This window comes from Thunnus albacares, chromosome 16 (assembly GCF_914725855.1).
Source record: "Thunnus albacares chromosome 16, fThuAlb1.1, whole genome shotgun sequence".
Lineage (NCBI taxonomy): Eukaryota > Metazoa > Chordata > Actinopteri > Scombriformes > Scombridae > Thunnus > Thunnus albacares.
In genome coordinates, this window is record NC_058121.1 from 13,567,887 (window position 1) to 13,588,662 (window position 20,776).

A 20,776-nucleotide genomic window follows, 5' to 3' on the forward strand; every position below is an offset into this window, starting at 1 on the left:
AAGCATAAACAGAAGCAGAGCAAAAAGGTAGAGAGATATAAAAATGAGATGTACAAAGAGACAAAAAGCAAGAGAAAGATGAAGGGCAAGCAGAAGCTTTGTCTTTGTTGTGGTCAGAACGACAGTATGGGCTGACATCAAAGTGCAGAGGATGGACAGAGATGAGAGAGGAAAGGTCTGGAAGCCATATGAAAAAACAGGAAGACAGAAAGGGCGAGAGATATAGGGCAGGGAGTAAGAGAGAGGGGGGAAAGAGGAAGAGAGTTTAAAACAGAGGAAGGAGGGAGGGACAGCTGAGGTAAAAAGGGAGAGTGACTGACTGACAATGGAATATGCTGAAACATCATGTCACATCTATGCAGAGTCACACACAGACACACACACACACTTAACACAAGCTTTACAAATGTTGTGTCAGATGTTGTGTTGGGAGTACGCAACCTCTCTAAAAAAGGTATATTTGCTAATCTTCAATTTGCCTGGTTAAAAGTGGGTTAACAAAGCCTTAACAACAGCTAGCACAGGCTCATCTGTTCTCAACAGGCTTCATCTGAGCTCTACTGTCCATTTACCTCTTTTTTTGGTTTTCCAGAGGAAATTTGGAACAGAACATCTGGCTATTTTTTCACCAAAAGTATAGTTGTTTAAAATCTGGACCATGACCTTGAACTCTTCGACTACTCTGAAATGCATCATTCTTCAGCATGCACAGTAATGGAATAAATAGGCTGTAATACATCAAAAAATATTAAATCTAATAGCATATACATACCAATGTGTATATACATTATATATTCTATGAAATGTAGCAAATTGCTATTTAAATGTTGTGTTATTTTACCTTTTTGATGTTAACATTTAACAGTTTTAACGCAAAAAAAACACAATAAATGCAAACGTGCAAAATGGAGTTTTACTGGTGGTCGAGTCAGATTGAGAGAAGAATTCGTGAATTCCAAAAAATCTGGTTACTGAATCCATTTGTGTAAAAGAAGTGAAAAACAAGGCACAGTTTAGTCAACTTTGACAACTGCAGTGTTAACAGTGTGAAGACATGGGGAACGTGAACTCAATTGTTAAACTGATAAATATGCAAACTTTTCAGTACATTTGAACTGCAAGACAAAACTTAACACCCAAACAAGAAAGATCGGGGAGTCGGAGGGATGTCCCATTCCATCTATGAATCGTTCTCCAAGCAGAGGTCACTACAGTGAGGATTAAATCTTACTCATCTCCCCACTAGCTGCTTAAACCCTGGATTACCCCACAACTGCCAACTTGCCAACCTGCAAGTTGTGTGTGTGTGTGTGTGTGTGTGTGTGTGTGTGTGTGTAAATCTTGACAAAGACTATAAAAATCGCAAGCTATGTCTAAGCCATGCATCAGTTAGATCCAAACAGAGACTATTTCAGGGGTATTTTAACAGACAAGAAGTTAAGAATATGGATGAGGAAGTGGAAGACCAAATCAATCAAGGGCAGCTGTTCTCTGCTTACATCAGTCACCATCCCACTGCTGAAGTAATTTCATGCTATTTTCATCACTTTCTATAAGTAAATCTCATGACTTGTCTTTTACTCAGAAAATTGCTGTGAGAAAAAGTCTGACTAGAGTTCAGCCCCCCCCCCCATGTTAAAATGCCCAACCTTACACCAGAAACGAACATGTTTACAGCCTGGTACAAAAAACGGTTTCGGTCTCTATAGCTCATTTCCCCGTTCATGACATGTACAGTAATGATATTTCATATAACTCACCCGTTTCAATTTCAATAAGGCTTAAAGTTATGCACAATTAAGGGGCGTAGCCACTTTGAGTGACAGGTGGGTGCCGTCACGGGCAAGTCGCTACCATTGTGACAACGTTGGTTAGGTAACGTAACCATGGCATAACCCTCGATTCACAGAGTATAGGCATAGCCGTTTTCAGTTCATGAAAGTTAATTGTAACACTTTGGTCACCTAAAAAAAGTCATGTTCAGCATTTGGTTGTACTAAAAGACCCTCCAAGGAGTCGGATGTTCAGTTTTTCCAGAAAGTACATTTTGTTTTAATGGTTTTAAGCCTGTTTTTCAGCGAAAATTAGCATTTGCATTATCACAGTTAACCATAGACTGCAAATGCACCGAGCTAACCAAGCTAGCAGCTAGCATTAGGGTCAGCTCCACCCTCTCGTCCAAATATGGTCACTTATGGCTCCAAAAATCCATGATGGCGACAGTCAAAATGCAAACTCCAGGCTTCAAAACAGGGGTCCACAAACCAATAGGTGACATCACGGTGGCTACGTCCATTATTTTTTATAGTCTATGGTTCAGTCACACTACTATGTGCAGAAATAGCCAGGAAATGTGGCCATGAACCTACCATGAAATGTGGAAAAACAGCTGAGGACCATCATCTAACACTGACATGAAAAAAGTGATAATACACTAGTACAGAGTGATCTGCTATTCACTGATTTTCTAGCAGTCTGCACAGGCTTAACACCACTGCTCAAACCAGGGCTTACACACAGTCAGCCCCGCACACACACACTTACACACACACACAACTCTAAATTTAGCCTTTTTCTTATTAACTTTACTGTCTCATACCATCAAGAGCAAATCAGACTCCAACAGATTTAGTTTTATTAAGCAGAGGAACTGCAGTACAGAGCTGAGTAGAAGCAGCTGGAGTCAGAACATGTGATGATCAACAAGTATCTTATGGAAACACTGACAGACTGCTGTAGGAAATGCATACACTGTACATACACAAAAACAAAAACACAAGAGAGGTCAAAGATGTTGTGGTTGTGCTGCTGATAATTAGTCACTTCCTCAAACACACATTGTGCCTGACGAACAACACTTGCATTCAGTCATTTCTCTTTCTTTCTCCCATGGATTTTCACTTTCTAAAACTGTTCTGAGTCCTGGCCAAGGTTGCATCTACATCCTGGGCGGTCTGCACAGAGGCGTGAGAGAGGCCGACTGCATGTTTGCGCACATACACATACACACAGGCCAAGTCAGGTTCTGGTCAATGGCAATATTCCTTCCTTCTCTGAATGCTACAGGCCTTTCCCACTCTTTTGCCCTATTTTTCTGACCCCCTCCCTTTTGTTCCTTAAAGAACCAGGTCAACTTCTAGAAGCAGGCCAGGCTCCCTTTGCTGGAACGATCCATGTGGGAACTGACTTGTGGATTCTGGCTGCGTAATGACTGCTCTCTATCGATGAATGGAGGGCACCACTGCAGGCCTGAGTGAATAGTGACTAGGGGGAATTGAGGTGGGATAAACAGGGGTGTGTTATGTGTATGCGAGTGTGTGTTTGGGTAGCAAACAGGAAAAGAAGTTTGTTAAAAATCCATAAACAGCTATTAGTTTATCCAGGCATGACTGTGGTTTAGTTTTTCTTTGTCATGTGACAGGGGACGCAACTTTGATCTCACTCAAGCAGTTTAGTTTCACTGTCGTTATCGTTATTACTGAGTAGCTCTGTTTATGTACAAACACTCATGCCCAGTGTAGTGCCAGCCTGGGAAAAATATCTATCAGCAGACAAGCCCATCTATGCACACACACACATACATACAAACACATAGGTCCTTGAGAAGCACTTCAACACAGCAACACACACTAACCATGATAGCATGCTACACATGAAAGATCATCGGGCAAAGACATAAGTCTATAAATATCTAAGGGATAGAAGGAGGAATGCACTGCCAGTTTTGTGTGTGTGTGTGTGTGTTAGGGGTGGGAATCACAGATGATCTCACAATATGATATTCTCCCCACGATCACATCATATATCACAACAGAGGTGATTCAAACATTCAGAACATTCATTTCACAGAAAAGAAATGCCACCAAGTATAAATATCACAACACTGCTAAACTGTAGCTTCAGTTTGTGCCTCTCACAGAGCTGCTGGTAGAGTTAGCAAGTCTGATAAGAGACAACAGACAGGCGACATCGTGCTAATAACCCAAAGATTTATTCCTTTTCTGTGGCAGTAAACAACACACGACCTGCCGATAACTAATTGTGCTATATTCAGAGCTTTACAAGATATTCAGGGCTGACGAGTGACAACAGTAGGCTAAACACTAACATGATACATAGCTGGGCTATGGCTATGTACTGACACTCCCCCACAAACACAAACACACCGGAAAGCCTCTCGTAGTAGAGCCGCTAGCTCCGCTACAACACAGGTACCACACAGAAACTTTCACAAAGGGCATGAATATGCTTCTAGTGATTGTCAAAGCTCCAGTGGACTCTCTATGTTTTCAGCACAGACAGAGAGTCTGACTGCAGCTGGTTATTTTACTTGCATTTCTTTTTAGTTGTCACCTACAACTGCCATAAGGAGGCGGAGGGTAGGTAATGGTGCTCTGGTAGCAATAAGTCAAAGTAGCTGAATCAATTCTGAGCGGTCCTATGTTTAAAAAAAATGTTGCCACCAGCATATCAATACATATCACAAGTGGAAATTTCGTGATATGTTGCAATATCAATTTTTTGTCCCACACGATGTGTATGAGAGAGAGAGAGAGAGACAGAGATAGAGAGAGAGAGAGAAAGATGGACTATAGATATTAGCAGGTCAGCTAGAAACATGTCCGCTTCAGACTGTCTTTTTTTGCTTAATATGTGTGTGTGTGTATGTCTATTTTAAAGCCCCACAGTAGCAGGTAGCTAGTGGGCATCAATATATCTGACAGGGAGTCCCCAGGACTCTCCTAACTTCAATTAACCTTCACGAGAGTTCGACCTACTTTCAATATTAAAATAGCAATACTCCCTATTCTACCCAGTGATATATTTCGTAAGACAGACTTCCCTTAAAAGTCAACTTCAAATTTGTGACATGTCAGGAGTGGTTCTTAATCTATTCAGAATCTGGGAGAATGATGTCCCTGGTGATCACCACAATGGACGCAATACAAGGCTATCCAGAGTTCTCCCAAAAATAACTTAATTTACAGTTCCTGAAACTGTCATCCTCTACAAATCATATTTGTTTTTGCACATTGAAATTTGTTTTATTTGGAAAATCTAACCATAAATTTGATCTCCTGTCAGCTGTAAATGAACCACTCCCACAATCCTCCTCTCATATTCAGAGAAAGTATGATGTTGTCATCATGGATGCACAGTCCCAAGACTGTACAGTCTGTTCTTGTTTTTATTTCCAGTGTCTTTATGAAAGTTAACTTGTTCTTCCACATAGTCTCTAATGCCATTAATACATCTGGATGTAGCAGTAGCAATCTAATAGCCAGCCATAGCTGAGGTAAGCCATGTCGGCCTGCAGCAGAAACCCAAGCTAGCCAAACAAGACTTTATTTAAACTCTTGACTCTTGAGTGTCAGGTGTTCCCCTTGGAGGCTCAAGAAAATGACCTCTGCCCTCTGCACTGGTGACCAGTTCTTCAGCACAAATGGATTAACAGTGGCAGGAGACAGTCAAAGTACACATGGGGAGGAAATCCCATTTGCCTATCATGCCCCTTTTCAAACTGTCCTCTGATAATTACTCTGACTGCATAGGCAGACAAACAGCAAGACGAGACACACACACACACACTACGTCCTTATCTAAATGTCAGTCTCCCAGCATATAGGGGCCCCTCTAGTTGCCCCTCACCAGTAACCTGATCCATCTCCAAGCTTAGGTTAGAGTAGGAATCCTGACCCACAGTAGTGGATAACAACAGGGTGACCAGTCACAGTTATACTTTAACATGCAACTATAAACTGATAAAATTATGTAATACATTCTTTGGGCTAACTAGCCACTTATATCCCCAAGGCAGTATGTCATGAGACCTCATTAAGGATTTGAGGTTAAAATTAACACTAGACATACAAGGAGGAGGAGTGAAGTGTGTTGATTACTATTGTGTTATCTAGTGGGTAATAAGATGCGGATGGGACTGCAATATAACGTAACTATGTCTATGGATGCTTTGTCTCTGGGAGCTATGTGTATTACACACTAACGTCCATTCAAATACCCATTCAAAACAACTTCAATTGCTGCTCTGTATTATGACACATTCAAATCCAGTAGTCCCTTCCTGGAGTAATGCTAGGAAGTGCACTTAAAAAGCCAGGTGTTTGTTTGTGTAGAGAGAGTTACACAGTCCAGCACACATGTCTGTGTTGTGATAAATCAGTCAGTCAGTGCTTCTGTACACTCCAGGGTTAGCTTTGGGGCTTCGTGGGAGCTGACAACTACAAATCACCACATAACACACCGCATTCCAGTCTGCTCTCTCACACCTTGTCTTCTTCAGCTGCTATTTTCCACTGAATGACTAAGTGAACGAACCTTTAAAAAAAAAAAAAAGGGAACTCCCAACCCCTCCTTGGACTCTATCAAACCTTCAACAGGTGTAGATAATAGGAGCAGGTAAGTCATGCCATGCAGTAACACAGGAGTAAGGTAGCCGCCATGTAGTTGCTCATCATACATCACGTTTGCTTGTGTCTAGCTACTGTCTGCTCTGCTTTCATTTCCCTGCAACTACTTTTAAAATCTGTGAGTGTGAGTCACCCTCAGACCCAGACCGTGTGAACAGATAGGAATAAGGGCAGCAAAAAGGGAACAAAACGCAATGAGTCAGGACTTTAATCCTCCTCATTCACCAATGTTCCAGCAAAATTTGGGCTTGTCTTCTTTATCCTACTTTGCAACATATTTCAGAGGCAAATAAGATAAACAAAGGTGCCATGCAGAGAAGCAATAGGAACATTATCCCTGAACTACTCTGTTTATAAACAGCAACACATAACAACCTTTTAAATAGGAAAGCAGTAGTATAGAGTTGCATTGTCAGCCCAGTCAGGGCACACAGGCTCTGCTACGGGTCTGTATCAGAGCAGACAAATGACAGGCTTATCTCTCGATTCTTAGGTAGCTGCTGGCACAGTCACCACAGTGTGAGTCAAAGTCTGGGTTAATATGTAACTACTGTTTGTGAGACTACAGGAGGTAGGTTTATACGGGCAGCAAAACAAATCAAAAACAACAAAAGCCAGCAAAGGAGATTGATTTCCCATTTATCACTGTGTTGACCAACTTTGTTTACACGCATAAAACAGCAAGAAGTAATGGAGAAAAAGGTTGCAGGGCCTTCTGTGATCTCAGTGTCCTCCTCTGAAGCCCTCGACACAGATGGTCAGTCCGTTGAGAGGAGATCCATCATGTCTGACAGTACTCAACGCCCCTCTTAACATTAGTCCAAATCAAGAAAAACAAAGCCATGTGTTCAGGAGACATGGGTCACTCCTCCCTGGTTCTATCATTCTCTCACCTTGGACCTGACCAGCATCTCTCCATCCACACCAATGATTATGTAATTATGACACACTAGCAAAGGTCCTAATGATAAGCACACCAACCAGATGCTTTTTTTCCAAATTAAACTAATTTCAACTTAGTTCATATCAGTCTTTGATGAGAAATTGTGGTACATAAGTATTTTGGTGCCATGTATGTACATTTGTTATAAGCATATTACATGCCTATGGGTCTAATTTATATGTTTATGCTGACTTTTCTTGATCTTTTATAATACTACTATAGTATGAGGCCATGAAGAAGAATTTATAAGAGATATACCCAAGTTCTCATACTACAAGACAGGCTGTAATATTACTCCCATTTCTGAATCACATACAGACTATCAACAAGTGAGTAGCGATGAAAACTTACGGATTTGGATTTTCTTGGGGTCTAACTTGCGGACTTCGCCCTGCAGATTGTGCAGCCGCCCCTGAATCCTGCAGGATCTTCTGAACACCATCCCTGCCTCCATCTCGATGCCCAGGAAGATGTCGCTGGCATGTCGAGAAAGGTCGGAAAGTTGGTAAATTATGCTGGTCAATGTGTGACAGCTAACCTCATCCAAAGACGAGAATAAAACAGGTTTCCGCAGTTTGCGTCTCCCGGTTTCGTCCCCCGGTATCCAGCCATCCCTCGCCGATAACCTACTAACACGCCGCGGCTCAATGCTCCTCTGATGAAAGGGCATGTTTATTTCATACCAATAACTCCAGTGGGACCGAAAACTGTTCACGCGTAAACTTCACAGCTTTAAAACAAACCCGCAAAGACGCATCGCCGTCCTGTAACCCGTGTTGTTTGCGAAGCAGCATAACCCTTCAATCCCGCCATATTTTTGTTTTTCAAAGCATGGGACTTTGTGCTGCTGTACACTGGAGACGTTGCATCCCAAAGTCTATTCAAATTCAACCAGACAGAGTGCAGGCTGGGGAGAGGAGGAAAAAAACACAAGGAAAAGTAGGGGGGAAAGTACAAATAAAAACCCGGAAAATACTACAACCACCTGTAGCAACTGGAGCCGGAGCCACTTACACAGAGGAGAGTTTACCTGCCTTCCTCCGGCCAGTGGAGCGGACTGATGAAAACCAGGACCGGAGCTCTTCCAGTCTGGAACAGGAGTGAAGACCACCAACAAACTGAGAGGAAACTTAAAGGAAATCATGAGACTAAATGCAGTCACTTTTTTTTGTTCATTTTATGTCTATTTAAGACACAATATGTCTTAAAAAGTTACTCTTTCATTTGTGGAAATCCAACTGAAAATTATTTCATTTTGGGATGAAAGGAGGACTAATTTTCTTAATTAAATTTTAAAGAAATGATTGAGTACCTTTTCAAAATATGTTATGTTTATAATTAAGATAATAAGTTAGGGCTCATTTAATCGGTATTTTAATGGGTATTTCCAAATTAAATATAACAATAACAGGCACGTTAGTGATAAACCATTGAAAAAACTTTCTTAGATTCTATTAAACCTCCCTTGAACCCATTGTTTTTGTACGATATTATTGAGTTTTAAAATTTTTGACTTTAGTTAGTTTTTTAAAAACTAAAGTACATTGATTTCAATGTCTTTAAGAAATTAAAGACATTAAACTTACATGCTGTGATTTGCAGAGATGTGACATTAAGCTGTATTCCCTGTACCGTTAGCGCTAGCTACGTTAACGTTACGTTATAGCTAATGTTAATCTAGCAAAGTTACAGTGCAATTTTGTTTTTACTAGCGTTATTTAAATAAATTAGCTAGATTACTTAGTACCATCTAGTTAGTGTAAGTGTTACAAACCTGTTAATTATATTTGGTGTCTCGTGAATGGCTTGGAAAACTTAAGTTTTCTTATATTTAAAAAATGAGCCGCGAAAGACGGCGCTTTCCTTCCTCACGCTAGCTAAAAATCTGAGTTAGCATATAATTTTACATAGCAAAACGTAGCTATTAAAGAAAGAGGGTAGTAACCCATAGCCACCAACTACTATGAGGAAACAATACCAGGGTATTTTAGTTGTTTGGCCATACCTTTTAAAATAACCCTCTCTGAACACTTGTCTGTGATTTATCTCTCCTCTCTTGTAAAAGGCATGTTTGTCCAGGGCCTGGTTCCAGTCCACCGCCTGGCATTCCCACCATTGCTCTTTAAATTCCACAGAGGGAGCAAACCCTCATCATCAATGAGATACCATTTGCCCAGCTCGGTTTTAAAATATGCAAGCCACAACTGCAGTAGTCTTTCAAATATCTGGATAACAATGTGCAGTTGGCACATGTGTCTTTGCAGACTTTTCTGTGCCCCCTGGTGTCTTTAAGGGAGCACAGCAACTTAGCGGGTGCCTGTAAGATATTAAATCCAGGAAAGTATTCCAGCTGTCATGTTTCTCATTACTAAGCTAACTGGAAATCTTCAAATTCCTCTCCTCCTGATATGTTCTCTGTGGCAATAGTTTAACGAGTCACTCAATTCTTGGACGTTAGAGGCTGATACAGATTTCCTCGCTTTCCTCTGAACAATGTAACATCTTATGTGCATTTTTGGAAAAGACAGTAGGCAAGGTGGATTGTCTTTTTACACTTGAGTAACATCCGCATGTTTCCTTCCCTCAGCACAAAATGTGTTTGACAGGAAAGCAGCTTGAGGATGACACATTCATTACTGGTGGAAAAAGGAACAAGCCTGCACTGTTCAGTTGTTCCAAGGTCATTTTTTGATGTCCTCACATTCCAGATATTGACTTTTTTTCTGTTTAAATTTGATCTTCTGGTGCTTCTGTTGCTGTTTAAAGGCAAGGCAAAGAGCCCAATGTTTGACAATGCACTGCAAAAAACCCCCCAAAAAATACATAGGTGTAATCAATAGCATTAATTAAAGGACAGGATCACCATTTTTTAAAACAATAGTCAGGTGTCCAGATGAACACTGAAAGAGGTTTTTCTTGCAATAATCATTCCTCCTGCTCATACTGGTCATAAGAAGATCCCTTCATAATGTACTTACAATGTAAGTGGGGCCAAAATCCACAAGCCTCCTTTGGGGCAAAAATGGTCTTTTTAGTGCCAAAGTCTAACCCACTTTCTGTTACTATAGTTCCACTGCAGAACAACAGGGAAATACTGTCAGAGGGAACACAAAGGGGGGATTTGATGATAAAAGGCTTTATATAAGCTTCAGATAAACTTTTAAATGCATTTTTGCACAAAATTAATTTTGGCTTGTATCACTTACATTAGCCTAAAAGCACACTTGAAGGGGATCTTTTAATAGCCAGTATGAACAGTAAGAGAAAACTTCTTTCAGTGTTCTTATGGGCACCGGACTGTCGTTTTAAGACAGACTTGAAAAATTGTGAACTTATCCTTAAAGGCTTGTTGGGACTCTTCAATAGAATCATTAGTTTCATTAGATCCACCTGTGCTTTTCCTGCTATGACAAGTCAAAATGTCTCCCATGGAAGAGGTCTTAAAGACACAAACATTAAAAGCGAGATGAGAAGATATTAAAATAATTTTAAAAAAAGAAAAGTAAGCAAACTGTCCAGTCCTAGAGATGAACATAAGTTTAATCAAGATTAAATATATGCCCAAAAAAGAGATCTTCCGACTCATTAGAGATCCAAACAAGTCAAAACAATACAAAAAGATGAGCATTTCTGTTTCTGTCATATCAATAGTCTTACAGTTTCACACCTCCTACAAGTTTTTGGACTTTCATTCGGGGTAAAATGTATACATATATCTCATTCACCATATTTTTACAGTGCATTGATCCTCAAAACCATAGCCTTCTTCCACATCTAAAAACCCATACATAAACTCATTTATAGAATTATTTACATACAAGGCTTGAACAAATCAACTCAAACCATTTGGTGAGTAACAAGAAACTTAAGAAAAACAAAACATCACACATCAGAAGATATGGGAACTTTCTTGAACTTTATAGCTTGGGTTAAGCCATAGGTAGTGAGAGTTTGTTACACGAATCACTGAATGGATAGGAGGCAGGAGCGACCTCTTAATTAAATAATATGACAAACTGACACTGAGAAAAGGACTTTGCTCAACTTGCAAGTTACTCGCCTCTCCTCTTTTGTCTTTCAGGTTTGGTTACACACATAAAAACGTACAAGTGAAACCAAATATATCTGACACCCACCAAACACATTCCCCATTCAGCAACCATCGTTCAGATTTAGACGGAACACAGTTCATACAGCACTGCTGATAATGCACCTGGGTGGTAAGTACAACAAATCATGGAAATGCAACATGAAGCTGAACAGAATGACTTAATTGTGACAATGAAATTCATCTTAAAAATTTTGATGATACAACTGAGTTAGTAAGCAAGCACATCATCCAAGACACAATATTAAGTCTAGATCATCTCAGTTTATTCACAATACCATATTTGAGATGACAAATTGAATTAATTCATACCAGGAACAAAAAAACGATTGAACAGCAACACTGTATTTCAGGTTATGGATTTTCGATTTGTGAGCGCTGAAGAGATGTAACAGCGTGTCATGACCTCTAAAACATCGGCGGTTACTGATCTTTGATTTTCTCGTGTGTCAGAGCTGGGTACAGCATCTCCAAACACACAGAATGACACAAAAAAACCTTCCCAGATTGTATTAACACAACATTTGTCCTAATACTAGCTCATTTTCCTTGATACTTTAATAAAGACGTGAGGAGCAAAAGATCTGGTCAGCTGATGATGTAACGTAATCTGTCATGTGGAGTAACCATAGAAGCAGGGACTGTAAAGTAGTGAGACAAAATGAAATAACATCCCATTCTAGGAGAAAGGGAAAGCAAATATTTATCAAGTCATTTGTTTTTAAACCTCTTATCCTGTATCACACACTGAGATGCTTGATTTGACAACCATACTTTTCCATGTTATTTTGTACCTATTCTCTTAACACCCATGTCTTCATTTAGAGTTCACTAAACAATGGAATGACTTCTTCCTTCATAAGTTCTGCCAGTAAACGCCGTAAAAAAAACAAACAACCCATTAACATATGTCTGGTGCACAATCAGAGAGGATTCATATATGCCTGTTGGCTAGGGAAGAGAATAACAGACTACTGTTTTTTTTTTACAACAAAAAGGATGATTAAGATTGTGTACACTGGTGTTTTTAATGTGTGTGAGACTTGGCAAAGACCAGAAGCTCTCTGTGGAACAAAAGGCATAGTGTTATGAAGTACATTTGCAATGTAATTTGATTTTCAACATTACATTGTCTGTGTTCTCGTGGGATAAACAACCACCATTACCGCTGAACAGGAAATGCTGGCTCAGAGCGCTGGGCTCGCCGCGTTTCCGTTCGCGGTTATGAAAGCGTCATTCAGGGCAGAAGCAGCCGCAAGGCCACGCTGGACAGTGTTGGGCTGAGGCGATGACAGGAGAAGAGCCCAGGGTGAAAAGTGGTAAAATACAATATAAGAGCAAAGTCCTATAGCCTGATCTACGTGAGCGCAGCAAGGTCAGGTGGTGAATATACAACAGGAGTAAACACTCCTCTTCCAAGGGCTTGATGACAAGATTTAGCATGGGTGTATCATGGGACACGCATACACATAAAGTACATACATATTAGTCCAATCTCCAAACCAGGGCTCCAGATGTGTCTCTTTGTCACCCTCTGGTGGCTGTGTCCAGAATAGATCTGGTATCACTTTCTCCTTCACGCACGCACACACGCATACAGGCTGCCATCACACGAATCTCCACCTACACACACACACACACATATATATGAACATACACACTCCTTGGCTCCCCCTGTGTCTGTATTCAGGCTTATCTGGTGTAGTAGACTCTGTAGTAAACACTCTTGGAGCGCCAAAGTGAATAGGAGTTGTCAAACTTGAGCAGGTACACTCCACGACCGGGGTACTGGTGGCTGCCAGCATACACCTCCTCGTGACAGTCCCGCCGGTACACCGGCACAATCTCATCCACTTGGGGCTTCCCTGCCTCCTTCTTTGCCTTCTCCTCCTCACTAGGAGGATCACCTGTGGGCACAAGAACAACAAATAAAGTTATGGAGGAAAGCAGGAGAGATTAAAATTTGTGAATTGCACACAGAGGGCTCCTTTTTGACACTTTTGCTGTCATGATAAAATGCTATCATTAACTTTAATATGGCTAACAACATCATGAACCTATTTCAGATGCAAAACAGAGTGCAAAACTTGCATTTTACCGAACAGATACATGAGGTTTATGACTAAATGTGACACAGACTTTTATACACAACTGCTACATCAGCATACATTTTGAAGTGAAGTTTAGAAAGGCTGGTATATCTGTTAAAGGCTAATGTTGACCATAAGCCAACAAGACCATGCCAATCGTGTTGCACAATATTGCCATTTTTCATTACTATTCACACCATTGCTTTGCTTTCCAATAAAAACTATCAGGACCTCTCCTCTGCTCCAGGGAGTGCCTGTGGATGTTTAACTACGGCGTAGGCAAGTTCTGAACATAAGATAAGAATAAAGCATTCTCGTTCAAAGCAACACACTTCTTCTGTGGAAAAGATGGAAGTGTAAATAACCACAATGACTTGAATATACCATAAATAGCAGAATATGACGTGGTTATGATGAATAGCATTTATAGCAAATAACTAAGATCATAAAGGGAATTGTGACCCATATATACCATTTTATACCCAATAGTGAAACTGAGGGAACAGCTAGCAAAGTTTTACAATCCTGGGAAAAATAAGATTGTTGTGGGTGTTGGTCTGTTCTCAGGCACGAACACCCACACGCTGTAAAACTGACTCTTCAAGCTGATGTCATTTTAACCAGGAGACTTTTTTTGTCATACGTAGATCTGATATTTCTGCCACACCTGAACATATTTCAGGCAGAATCACTGCAGAACCGCTCACACATGCGCCTCACCTTCATCATCATCGTCCTCATCACTGGACTCTGACACGTGCACGCTGACCGAAGCAGAGGCTGCATCTGTCCATTCGAAGAAGACCCCAAAGCCGATGTCATAATAGTCCGTGGCAAACTCCCAGAACAGGTAAGAGCCTTCCTCATGGGTGGGTACGCGCACCGTCACCACCTCGCCACGCCCCACCGTGATCACGCTGTCAGCGTCCTGCCGGATTTTCTCCTTGAAGTCCTTGATCTGTGGCCGCGTCCACATGGAGGGAGCAGCTATGACTGGTGGGGAGTCCGCTGTTATCGGAGGGACAAGAGACTTTTTGAATGTGTTGTAAAAAATTTGTTTATGTGTTTATGTTGTGTGTGTGTGTGTGTGTGTGTGTGTGTGTGTCAGAGAGAGAGAGACCATGCATGTGCAAATGTGACTAATGGCAAAGAGTTTTCTTCTGCATACACAGCCATCCAATCTTTCCTCTAAACATTATTTTGAGAGTGAGCAGCGAGCCACAGTGGGTTAGTTCAGCTAAGGATGTATGTTTTGGAATCAGGTGATGGTCTCGTTCATTTCTGGTGTGGGTGCTGACACTTCTGTAAGTGTGGATGGATGACACCTAAACCAGCAGACTATCATGTGTCATTTGTTTCAGCTCTCCTCCTCCCTGCCCTCCAGCTCACATCAACAAGGACGCAGCAGGTAAGAATCAGGTTTCAGGTTTGGTATAAAGCTTTGTTAGTGTGACAGAGATCTATCCTTCTCTGTTCTGTAGCCATTAGCTGCACAACAAGGACTATTGTAGATTCTTTATGGTCAGGTCAACAGTTACTCCAGTAAAAGTGTGTTTATGATTCGTTTTGTTTTTTATGAGGCAAACATAAAAACAGCCCACAAACCTAATAAAGGCCCGTTCTCTGAGACTTCCTCTGCCGGCTCAGGCTCAGGCTCACGGTCCATGCTCTCCGAGTACGAGTCCGACTGACCTCCGTTGACTGTAGGGGCTTCCTCTCCAGCTGGTGGTGGAGCAGCACATAATGGTCCCGCTGCTGAGGCGGGAACGGGCTCACCGCTGTTGAAGTTACTGGCTTCCAGGGTGGCCTGCATCATCGAGTCAGCCTGCTGCTGCTGCTGTTGCTTCTGTAAGGCCGCCTGGAACAAGAGGAAGATGATGCTGAGTAACAACATCAAACTAAAGACATAACCCAAGAATGTTCTGTTTCTACCACGTTGTTGGATGGAGCACAGATTCCTGCTATCATGACATCTGTATGCATGTAAAGCTGCATCATTATGGCATAAATCTATAGTCAAGATGAGTTTGCACAATACTAAACTCACAATTCAACAATTTACCTTGATTATCTGAGGAACAAGTCTTTTGTACACATGAAGAACAGTGTTCAAAATTACCATATGACTGACGCCCTTTTTGGCATGTCAAAGGCTTTTTTTGCTACTTAACTCTTTACTTGGGAATGATTCGTCACATTACACCATGACATCAGGGGGAAAAAAAACACAAATACACACACAAACAATATGCATGAAAGTCTGTCAATCAGTCACTGAATACTTCCTACCTGTTGCTGGGCCAGCTGGACCTGGTAGAGCTGCTGCATGTACTGCTGGTAATGCTGTTCCTGGAGCTGACGGATGAGGCCCAGCTGTTGTTCAGGGTTGTTGGGGTACTGCTGGGCAGCATACTGTTGGAACTGCACCGCTGTCTGAGCGTTCAATGCCGCCATTATCTGTTGTCTGGGAAATAGAACAGCGAGGGAGCGTTGGTGAAGATGGAAATACAGAAGACAGAGAGGAGACGATGGTGACAATGGAAAGTTGTTTGGTTTTAACATAGAGAAGAAAGATGCAGTGAGCAGGAAGATTGTCCAGTGTGGATCAAGTTTCAGCCAAGCACCGACTCTGCTAAAGTAACCAGCTTGACAAAGAATCTGTTGCAGTTTCAGAGCTGAAAAGATAACATCCCTGTAGATGTCAATGTGAGGGGAGTGTCATGATCATGTAGAAGTCAAATCAATATATTGGTAGCCCAAGCACATTATGCAAAAATACACACACACACACACACACACACACAGAGTGACACAGACACACATACTTCTGCTGTTCCACCCGTAGCCTCTCCTCCTCTGCCTGTCTCCTTTCCTCTTCCTCCCTCCTCAGCCTTTCCTCCTCCTCAAGCCTCCGTCTCTCCTCCTCCTGCCTTTGTCGCTCCCTCTCCTCCTCCTCCTGCCGCTGACGCTCTTCATCTTCTTTCCTGGGTAAGCGCAAAGAGACAAACAAAGGATATAAAATGATGGGAACTAGAAGTATTCATACACCATCTGTCAAAATATGAAATGTGATATATTTTTATTTTTTTGAGAAAATTATGACAAATCATTCTGCAGCTTGCAAGAACAGACAAGGGACTCTAACAAGGTCAGGTATAACCGGTCCACTCAAAGTAAGTGCTGCTTCACAGCTTTGCTGGCTGCATATAGGACAAATGTAGCCCAAGTCTGTATTTACACACTGTAGCTGAGGGATCTCCCTCAGGGGAACTGAAGTGAGCACCTTACCTTTTTCTCTCCTGCTCTTCCTTCTCAATCTTGTGTGAGGTGACGTACGGAGCAAAGAGGTTACAGCACTTGTTAAGCAGCTTGACAAACTCCACCATGGCCTCCTCCTTCTCCATGTTACCCAGGGAGGCCCACTCTTTCCTGTGCACAGAGCAAAAATGGAGGTGATGGAGGGGACTTTTTTTTTACATGCTGTGGCATCATTTTATGATCACAAAACAATAGATATTTATATCTGTAGCATTTGTAACAACCATTTTTTCTTTCTCAGAACAAAACAGAAACTCACTTTTCCAGCCAAAAGCATTTTTTCTGATTTAATTGTAAATATGTTAATTGGACTGTGTCAACATTTCATTTCAAGTTTCCCGAAACACAGAAAAATTACAAGACTAATGTCTAACAGAGTTCGAAGGTCACATGCACAGGCACACACACACACATACAGATGTCTGCTGGAGTTACCTGCGATCGTTGCCTAGGACATCAAAGAAGCCAACCTCTGGTGAAGCATCTGGATTATAGGGGCCGAGTAACACCTGTTTGTGCAGAGCCACCAGCCGAAGCTTCTCCTCATAGGTCGGGTGGAAGGCCTTACCATCTTTATCTGAGAGCAGCAATTTGGAAATAGTTTGCATTTATTTGTTTTTATGTCTTGCAGTGAACATTGACTGTGAATACTAAAGTAAACCTTTGTGTTTTTCTAAAACAGTAGTAACATATAGGGTGTCATATTCTTGTTCCAAGACTATCGAGTGAGGTACTTAACAACTGCACTGATAATTGTGCCCTTTGTCCTTTTCAAACACAATGGACACTACATAATCCAGTAACACCTCATGGAAAGATCACTTCAATCACACTTAAACTTTATACTGAAGTGAGTCAAGAAGCAATTTATGTATATAAGAAAACAATTAGACCTAACCCTACCTGACAAGAAATACAAAGAGCAGATTACTATCACACAGAAGGGTAACTAGGCCCAAACCTGTTTGCACAGTCTTCACTAGTTCTTTGTTCCAATAAAAACAGTTCAAACTCCCAGTGTTCAAAATGGCTTACGTGTGTTCAGGAAGTGACATTTGACACAACCATTGACATTTTAGTAGATTTTTTGTGAGGTTAATGACTCCTACTGTTTGCATGCTATTTCTTATTACATATCACTTGGCAAGATGAACCAAGACTCAAATGATAGCCTAGTTCCAGACAGCTAAATCATCTCCTACATCTCACATTTGTTCAGTTATTCAAATGAATGAATCAAGTGAAAAGAAATGGCAAGTCTGAATATGAGGCTACTGAAATAAGGGTTTAAACATAAATCAGGGCATGTTATAGCTGTTTTTTTTTTCCTCCATTTCGATTTCATTCTGTTGTCATTTTACAAAAGCATATGTTTTTCATGCTGTCTTAAAGATAATGAAATGAACTCTGTAAAGCACCCCAGTTTATATGCATATAAAGGATACTGATCAACTTACACTTCCTTAATAGACTCACGGTTGTAGTAGTAGCAGCGTGATTGGTATAGATAAGGAGGCAACAACTGAGCTGTTAACAGGCTAATGGTCACAGAGACTACAGCCTGGTGAACACTAAAACGTGGCCTTAAAAACACAGTTTTAAAAACATGGACCTAAGACTAAGAAACGGTTTTTAAGCCCAGAGGTAACTTTAATTAAGCTCACACAGCAGGAACACTGTCAGCGGCCAGTGGGTTAGTTTAGAGAAAAATCCGAGTTACCAGCCGACTTGGAGGCTCCTTTTAGCTGCTGCAGATGCTGGGCAGGGCGTGTTTCCCTTCCAAACAAATCATTATGAGCATTATCGGGGTGGGTAGAGCCTTTACATTACTGGAAGGTGGAGCAGGCGCATGACTTCCAGACTCATGACATGTCAAGTTACTCTTCTCAAACCCAAAGCAGGGGGCACATAACACAAGTGAGGCAAGGCGGGTGGAAATGTGCAGCGACCAGAGGCATATACACTTGTTTTACCCTTTAACAGCTTGTTAGCAGTGTGTTGGCTACTCGTGAGCTAGCTGTGGAGCTAATATAATATTGCGGCTGACAGCGGCTGACAGCTAGTAGCTAACGTTAGCAAACGGCTAACCTCGGCCAGCGACGTCTCACCGTTCAACGGTCGGTTCGAATGCGAGCCGTTATGATGCGTTAAAAATGTAAGATTACAATTAACATTAAATACCTTTAAAGAATTTAAGGGCCATTCCGTAGAGCTCCTGCAGAGAAAAGCCCCATTTCCTCTCTATCGCAGATTTGGCAGACTCTCCATCTTCGCCTTCGTCGGCACCCGGCGAATCGGTCCCGGGTTCCGTGGGCTCGGGGTCCGGCTCTTCAGCCTGGCTCTGCTCACCCTCCGGGTCCGGACTGAGGGTGAGGCCGTCGATAGAAACTTCGAGCCGGCTGGAAGAAGTAGCACTGTCGAGGTCGCCGCTCTGAACCTCTGTCGCCATCATGTAGACTGTCAGCTGAAGCAGCCACGTACCTACTTCCGTTTAGACTTGGCGGAAGTTCCGGGAGATTTTTTTTTTTTTTTCTCGATGTAAATAATGACGAAGCCGATAAATAAACATATTCACTAAGTTATATATCTCACCAACAAACTCGTCTCAAGATTTGTAGATATCGATAACATATGTGATTTTTGTAAAAATGAAGGAGACAATTAATTCATGCACTTTTTTGAGCAAATTTTATTTCATTTATTGTGTGTGTGTGTGTGTGTGTGTGTGTGTGTGTGTGTGTGCGCGCGCGCGCGCGCGCGCGCGTGCGCGCGTGTATGTGCGTACGTGTGTGTGTGTGTGTGTCATAGGCTACTTTCGGGGGCAAATTTTAGACTACAGACCAGTTAATTGGAGAAAGGCAGATTGTTTGGTTAGGTTAGGATTAGGGGTTCAGCAGGTAGTGGTTATAAATCTGTGTAATGTCCCCAAAAGTGACCCAGAACAACGTGTGTGTGTGTGTGTGTGTGTTTTCAATTTCATTAGAAAACCAGCATTGTGAGGACATTTCTGTGTTGTAAGGACATTTTGGCCAGTCCTCACAACTTCAAAGGGCAATTTGAGGGTTAAGACTTGGTTTTAAGGTTAAGATTAGAATTGGGTTTAGGTTTAGTTTAGGGAAAGGATTAAGTTGTTGGCATTTAGTTGTGATGGTTAGGGTTGGGGTAAGGGGCTAGGGAATGTATTATGTCAATGAGCGTCCTCACAAGGGTAAAAAGACAAACGTATGTGTGTGAATTTGTCTCGTTTTGCTTTATGTTTTTGTGGGCTTGAACTATGAATAGTATAAAAACACTTTTAAAAGGCATAAAGATTGGCTTGTTTTTCTTTTGATCCATTGAGATGCACAGTATTTTGATTATACTATTATTATTATTATTATTATTAAACAGCCATGAAACCTCTTGAGTCCTTATACAAACAAACTCTAAAAACTCTGGACAAAAAGCCAATGCATTTCCATCACTGTAGGGTACTGGAGAAATACAATTTAATTAGCTTTAAGAATTTTAGATTATTCTCAAATTTGTGCCTAGTTTATAAAATTTTAAATGGTTTGGCTCCTCCTCCACTATGTGACTGTGTACACTCACTCAGTTAGTTCTATTAGATCCTCCAGAATATCCTCTATACAAGATTTAGTGTGACAGTACATTTCATCACACTGCATCTGGGCAGTCAGCTTTCTCTGTGAAAGCCACAACTCAGTAAAATGCCCTACCTGATGATATGAAGAGCTGCAGTTCAATCAATACATTCAAAACCAAATTTAAAAAATCTACTAAAAACCACTCAGCTCTGTAACCACTGAATCTAAATTTAATCTATAGTCTTCTCATTAATGCAAATAATCTTGCTTTTAATTTGACAAGTTTACATGATTAATTTCTA

The 20,776-nt window shown here is 41.3% G+C and overlaps 2 protein-coding genes across 11 annotated transcripts in view; both read right to left on the minus strand.

Annotated features, from left to right (window-relative positions):
- Positions 1–9,671, minus strand: part of nhsl1b (NHS-like 1b) — a 111,894-nt gene extending 102,223 nt beyond the window's left edge. For 2 of the 10 annotated variants that reach the window (XM_044377082.1, XM_044377072.1), the window contains exons 1-2: positions 8,402–9,122; positions 7,723–8,278 (exon numbers count right to left, since the gene is read on the minus strand). In XM_044377082.1, the coding sequence (XP_044233017.1) occupies positions 7,723–8,041 (319 nt within the window). In that variant the 5' untranslated portion in view covers positions 8,042–8,278; positions 8,402–9,122. The other 8 variants (XM_044377067.1, XM_044377081.1, XM_044377079.1 and 5 more) reach the window with 8 other exon arrangements.
- A 1,214-nt stretch (positions 9,672–10,885) lies between these two features.
- Positions 10,886–19,392, minus strand: acbd3 (acyl-Coenzyme A binding domain containing 3). The gene is made up of 8 exons (XM_044377304.1): positions 19,069–19,392; positions 17,323–17,464; positions 16,858–16,998; positions 16,395–16,553; positions 15,859–16,033; positions 15,175–15,427; positions 14,290–14,577; positions 10,886–13,386 (listed from the first exon to the last, which is right to left on the minus strand). Exons 1-8 carry the CDS (start codon positions 19,337–19,339, stop codon positions 13,172–13,174), a joined length of 1,644 nt encoding a protein of 547 aa, XP_044233239.1. The 5' UTR covers positions 19,340–19,392; the 3' UTR covers positions 10,886–13,171.
- Between the last annotated feature and the right edge of the window lie 1,384 nt (positions 19,393–20,776).

Bases quoted from the DNA above. Each gene is read 5' to 3' on its own strand.
- acbd3 (XM_044377304.1), bottom strand. From the start codon at position 19,339: ATGATGGCGACAGAGGTTCAGAGCGGCGACCTCGACAGTGCTACTTCT. The intron at 16,999-17,322 runs GTAACTCCAGCA...CTCTGTGCACAG, and splicing joins GTCCTAGGCAACGATCGCAG to GAAAGAGTGGGCCTCCCTGG. The intron at 14,578-15,174 runs GTTTGTGGGCTG...CTCCGATAACAG, and splicing joins AGAGAACGGGCCTTTATTAG to CGGACTCCCCACCAGTCATA.